Source organism: Fibroporia radiculosa, assembly GCF_000313525.1.
Source record: "Fibroporia radiculosa TFFH 294 genomic supercontigs, scaffold2761, whole genome shotgun sequence".
Taxonomy (NCBI): domain Eukaryota; kingdom Fungi; phylum Basidiomycota; class Agaricomycetes; order Polyporales; family Fibroporiaceae; genus Fibroporia; species Fibroporia radiculosa.
In genome coordinates, this window is record NW_012133363.1 from 76,655 (window position 1) to 82,654 (window position 6,000).

The 6,000-nt window shown below is 53.6% G+C and overlaps 3 protein-coding genes across 3 annotated transcripts; 2 read left to right on the forward strand and 1 right to left on the reverse strand.

Moving 5' to 3' along the window:
* Positions 1 to 583: 583 nt before the first annotated feature.
* FIBRA_04251 (uncharacterized protein) lies at positions 584 to 1,819 on the forward strand (the record flags this gene model as incomplete). Its single annotated transcript, XM_012326066.1, has 7 exons — positions 584 to 759; positions 795 to 829; positions 912 to 993; positions 1,048 to 1,127; positions 1,190 to 1,268; positions 1,336 to 1,473; positions 1,528 to 1,819. The coding sequence occupies 7 exons, from the start codon at positions 584 to 586 to the stop codon at positions 1,817 to 1,819; spliced, it is 882 nt and encodes a 293-aa protein (XP_012181456.1).
* A 335-nt stretch (positions 1,820 to 2,154) lies between these two features.
* FIBRA_04252 (uncharacterized protein) lies at positions 2,155 to 2,725 on the reverse strand (the record flags this gene model as incomplete). Its single annotated transcript, XM_012326067.1, has 2 exons — positions 2,155 to 2,630; positions 2,692 to 2,725. 2 exons carry the CDS (start codon positions 2,723 to 2,725, stop codon positions 2,155 to 2,157), a joined length of 510 nt encoding a protein of 169 aa, XP_012181457.1.
* A 375-nt stretch (positions 2,726 to 3,100) lies between these two features.
* On the forward strand, positions 3,101 to 4,091 carry FIBRA_04253 (uncharacterized protein; the record flags this gene model as incomplete). The annotated part of the gene is made up of 6 exons (XM_012326068.1): positions 3,101 to 3,119; positions 3,179 to 3,230; positions 3,279 to 3,734; positions 3,790 to 3,900; positions 3,956 to 4,024; positions 4,079 to 4,091. 6 exons carry the CDS (start codon positions 3,101 to 3,103, stop codon positions 4,089 to 4,091), a joined length of 720 nt encoding a protein of 239 aa, XP_012181458.1.
* Positions 4,092 to 6,000: the final 1,909 nt, after the last annotated feature.

Consider the following 6,000-nt stretch of genomic DNA (forward strand, 5'->3'; position numbering starts at 1 on the left):
CATTCAAGCAAAGGCACGTTGCCGTAGCACATCTAGTCTTCCAACTGGCACCGTGAATCCCCAAACATTGGCTGTCCGGACACAAGGGTCGAAAAGCAATTCCGACACGGCAGCAGTTCAATTGCGTACTACGTGGGAAGATGCAATTGGGGACTCATCTCATGCAGAGTACGCCTCGTTTACTTGTAAACATTCATCATTTTCCTGTCATCACTTCCGAGAAAGGCTTGGCGGCAGGAGGTGACAATCGGACTGCAGTCGCACATTGTGCCGGGAGTGCAACCGAATTGGGCATGATCCCGACGGTCTGGAAATGCTAAGCGTCAGCTTCACTGTTTATATTTCCCTTTACCTACAGAAACAAATTTCCTAGAAACTCTGGCGCGATTAGCCGCAAAGTCGTCAGCGGCAGAACGATGCAGGGATTACTTATGTCGCCTGAACTGGAGTGCTTGCAACTTACGTAAGGACAAGACGGAGATCGGGCCGACTCGGCCGAGTGATCCCTTCGCGAGCCCCAAAGAGACAAGGGCGCCAGTCTTTCTTTCGTTCCTGCACCCTTCTGTCTTTTCCAACTGCAGAAATGGCCACCGAAGCCGCGCCAGAAAGCACTCTGCCATATCCTCCGATGCACGCGGATAAGCCGTTCGTTGTCCTCTCCGACTGGTTGGTTGGTTCGTCTTCAATCATGCCTCCGGGCAGCTTCTCCCTCATCAGTACGATGGGCACTACAAGTGTCTGCTCATCGTCGGATCCTTGGTTGGTGTTGATTTTATTTTATTTGCTTTTGATAGGGATGGAACTATAACGACGCGCGATTCCAATGACTGTGAGTTTGTCAATGAGTTTTGAGTCCCATCGGATCTATGTAGATTGCATGAGCGTTGGAAATTCATAGTGCGAATTTGCAGATATGACGGATGAACTCGGATTCGGAAGGGAGAAGCGGCGAGAGCTCAATATAGCCACCCTCACTGGTGAAGTGACGTTCCGGTATGACTTTTTCTTTCCGGGCCTTTTAGTCAAAGTGCTCAAACTGTTGATCAGAGACTCGTTTCGCGAGATGCTCGAGAGCGTGGTCGCCAATGGACACACCTTTGAGGAATGTAAGGAGGAGCTTAAGAAAAGTCAGTATCAACATCCATCGTGCTTCATTTCTTCGGTCTCAAGCTGACGAATGGATTTCTAGATATCAAGCTCGACCCTGGGTTCAAAGAGTTCTACCAGTACTGCTACGGTACAGATATCCCGGTCGTCATCATTTCCAGGTCAGTGTACATCACGTCACCTACTTCTGAGTTACGGAGAACTCATTCGAACACCACCTATCCACAGTGGCATGGCTCCCTTGATCCGCGCCGTTCTATCGAACCTCATCGGTGAGGAGGATGCCAAGAAGATCGAAATTGTCTCCAACGGCGTGATTATTCACCCCGATGGCAAGTGGGACATCCAGTATCGCCATCCGTCAAGGTATGCATCACGACATACCTGTGAAATGCGCATTTCGATTCATCTTTGGTACAGTGGTTTTGGCCATGACAAGAGTCAAGCAATCCTGCCGTATCGCGCGCTCGAGCACCCACCCACAATCTTCTTCTTTGGCGATGGGGTATCAGACATGTCTGCAGCGCGCCACGCCGATGTGTTATTTGTGAAGCAGAAAGGTGACGGTGAGAACGATCTGGCGGCGTACTGTACTCGCGAAGGCATTCCGCACATCCTCTTTGAAGACTTCAGTCGAGCCTTAACGGTCGTCAGAAGCGTTGTGGACGGGAAGATGAGTGTCAAGCAGGCGTTGTCTCTCGGCCGGGCTTAATCAGTCCCAGCTCAATTTGTTAAACGAGGCAGATAGAAGCAATGTCCAGAAGCAATGTAGACATAGAGCGCTCACAGCGGATTGTTATCATAATAAACTGTTATATATAACGTGGATGAAAACGTTGGCTAGCTGAAATTGGCAGTGATGCCGATTCGAAGTTTTGAACACATAACGGGAGTATGACCTACTTACCACCTGAGAAAGAGCTCTCGATGACACTGAGAAATGCATAGCCTAATTTTGCATTGCGATAGCGTCATGTAAAGGGCAATATACCATACATAGCACCGACTCGTCCTCCCCACCCCGTATCCATACACAACACCACACGCTCACGCAATGAGTGTAGACGCGGTTGCCGAATCGTATTTGAACGTTGGCGGGATCTGTTGCTTCGTCTTGTAGTATCGCGCGAGACGGTGGATACGCGACTCGATCAAGATGAGGCGGAACTTTGAGTCCTTGTCCTTGCGGTTCGTCTCGAGGTGCTTGCGCACTGCGACCGCCTTTTTCACGAGATGCCAGAGGTCCTCGGGGATCTGTGGTGCCAGACCTGCCGCCGACGCTATAAGCCAGTACATCATTTCGATCTCGTGGTCATGCGCACCGTTGGACTTGAGGATACGAAGGATCTTGTTTCCGGTGACGAAGCGCACTTGGGGGATACCGTGCGAGTCCCGAAGGGTCACACCGATTTGTGAGGGAGTGAGACCCTTACGCGCGAGCTTAGTGATGTGCTCGATGACATCTTCGTTGGTGGTCTTCAGCCAAGAAGGGGGAGCGCGGCGGTAAGGGAGGGCAGAGGACGCTGGTCAGATCAGAACCTCAGTCTGCGATGTCTTGGTCTTTATCATTCTGGAGAGACATACAAATGCCCTTTCCGGGAGCGTGCATACGACCCATTGTGAATCTGTGGCGAGTTTTTAAGCATCCATGCGTAAGAAGGGCAGCACAGCGACTCACAGATTTTGCGGGAGGGGGAGTCTTGAGGCTTGGTCGTTGTCGATGCCGCTGGGCTCGTTCTGTCGGTGCTCGAGGATGTGCCCACGTGCCGGAAGATGCGGTGGCTTGCCGCAACTATACAGTTGCAAACCTTGTTGCCACCGCGCCACCCCGTATTGGCCTTGTTTGCCTGGGGGTGAAACTACAATCGACACCGCGCGCAAGACCACTGCCGTCGTTTCCGCCGACGCAGAACGAGGCCCTTACGACTGAAGGTGCGCACCGTGCTCCAAATTTAAAGCTTCCGCTTGCTCACCTTGATTCATTGCATACAGCATGAAGCTCAACATCGCTTGTAAGTGGTGACAGGCACGGTAGGTAGTCACTGGAGATGCTCACAGTCTCGGCATGTAGACCCCGCAACCGGGGAGCAGAAAACTATCGACTTCGATGATGAGAGGAAATAGTACGTGTTCTATGTGAGCCCCATAGCTTGTCCTCACTCGTCATGCAGCCGTATCTTCTACGACAAGAAGATCTCACAGGAGGTTTCTGGAGATTCGCTCGGTGATGAGTGGAAGGGCTACGTCTTCCGCATCACTGGCGGCAATGACAAGCAGGGTTTCCCCATGAAGCAGGGTGTCCTCGTCCCTTACCGTGTTCGTCTGCTTCTCGCGGACGGCCACTCATGCTACCGTCCCCGCCGTACGGGTGAGCGCAAGCGCAAGTCTGTCCGCGGTTGTATCGTTGGTCCCGATATCGCTGTCCTCTCCCTGGTCATTGTCAAGCAGGGTGAGAACGATATTCCCGGCCTGACCGACAATGTGCTCCCCAAGCGCCTTGGTCCCAAGCGTGCGACCAAGATCAGGAAATTCTTCAACCTGTCGAAGGAGGATGATGTCAGGAAGTACGTCGTGAGGAGAGAAGTGAAGAGCGCCAAGAAGGAGGACGCGAAGCCTTACACCAAAGCGTAAGTTTGAGAATCGCTCTGACCCTGACCCACTCTGATAGACTGTTTGCACTAGTCCCAAAATTCAACGGCTGGTCACTCCCCTCCGTCTGCAACGTCGCCGCCACCTCCGCTCCCTCAAGCGCCGCCGGATCGAACGCCAGAAGGAGCAGAAGACGGAGTACGAGTGAGTACCGATCTGGCGCTCTGCACCGATTCAAAGTCTCAATTGTTTGTCTTAGTGCTCTCCTCCAAAAGCGCGTGGCCGAGAAGAAGGAGAAGGTTGCGGCCGTCAAGGCATCACACAAGAAGTACGTCCTTTTGACAATATTTCGTCTTTGATTCGTCTCATCGTTGTAATTCAGGACTACCGCTTAAAGTGCCGGCTGTGGGGCATCTTTACTTGTATGCGGTCGATATCTCTATGGTTTACTGTAGTCATGTTCTCTCACAACATCTCGCTCGCAATGCATCCATGTGATCTATGGTAAACCAATTCAGAGAATGACCCGACGTTTGTAGGAAGGTTCAGAAGTAGGCGAGGTATGTTAGTTATGCGAGTTTGATTAGGCCAATTCGAACTAAATGCTGAGCCTCTTCTGGAACCGAGCTGGGTTTTCATGAGTGAACGTTGATCTCGTTGCGCTCTTGGTTGTGGTTGCCCCATTGTGGTGTTTGTGCCTCGTTGATATTGAGAAAGGTAGCTTGAATTGGACGTCACTCATTGACGGATGTAGAAATGTTCATTTTTTCGTTGTGGGAACGAATGACTTAAATAGCAATTGGCACCCGGTGCCTGCTGTTGTTTACAGATTTGAGTTGTATTTACCTTCATGCTTCAGCTGCATTTTACAGAGATCCTGTTTTGTAGACTCTGCGGTACCCACAGGGCCACAGCCGGTCTCTTCTTCGTCCCCCCCCCCCTCGCCGAAGTCTCCTAGTCCTTCTCAAGGATCGGCTTCGTCTCGTGTCTGGCTGCATGAACGATGCCGAGGACGCTCTGCGTCTCGGTACTATGGCAGATTAGTCTCGTCGATATTCCTTCCGGCGACCATCATTGCCGCCCCCACCTCGCCAGTCCGGCGTCCCCGCTGATTTCGACGGGACGTCAGAGCGCGTGAAGGGCCTCCAGAGCGAGAAACAAACGCGCGTTATTCAAATCAAACCCCCTAGTCACTAGCTTTGCCATGGTGTCGTCTCGACCCGCGAGCCCACAGCTGTGCGTACGGGGGACACACCCCGGAACGCAGAGCGGCGGAGACCCGACCTGGATAAGTGGGTTTCCGGTACACCGACGAACCTCTCCAAGCGCGCCACGGTCCAGGATCCTACCGTGGCTGCCCAAAATCTACCTGGACCAGAACAGCCTCCCGCATCGTGACCAGTGTATGACCACAAGGCGCCGCAATACTCGTCGGAGCTGGTCTCGTGCGCGTCCGAATCGCTGAGCACCTATGTGATGCTGCATCGTTCCAAGGAGAGTATCTTCGAGGTGCGTAGCATCCCGGCAAAGACACTGCAGAACAGGATTCTGGTCCCGGGCTGTGTCGCGCACCGCGAAGTGGTCTTGGTGGAAGACGGCATTTCCCGCCCGGACGAAGCGCTGTGATGTGATTGGGTTGAGGACCCCGCCTTGCTTGGATCGGGATACGATTGCGGTGTACGCCCAGGTGCCTGGGGCAAGCAATCTTCGCCCTGGGTGGGCCCATGCGCCCGGACGGGCCAGGCAGCGGTACATCCTCGGGGTCTTGTACACAGCCGACGTTGTGTCGACGGTTGCTTGGGCATTCCGGCGGCTGGGCCGCCGATGCGGCCGCCACGGCGCCCAAAATCGCAAGTACGTGTGATGTCCTCCAGTATACACAGTGGGCCCGACGTTTGACGATAACTCCAGACAGCTGAGAACGACATCTGCGATATGTACGCCAGAATGCGTCGCGTCGCGGTCAGCATACACAGACCCATGACCAACGGCAGTGCCTTTGTCTGAGCCACTCCACTACGACGAAGATATCTAGATCTGCGCCAAATGATAGTGACTTGCCACGTTATGCACGCGCTTCATGGCCTCCACGCTGGGGCTGTGCCACTGCAGGGTCCGCCGTATGTCCTTCTGATAGACGTATAAAACATGTCCAACATGTTCCTCAGGCCCAACACTCTTTAGCGCACGACACACCCACCACACCGCGATGTTCGTCCCCATCGCATCTCCGCTCGCCTCGCGACTCGACGACACCCGTCACCGACTCGCGCCGCGCAAGGGCAGCAGTGGCGGCCCCGGGGG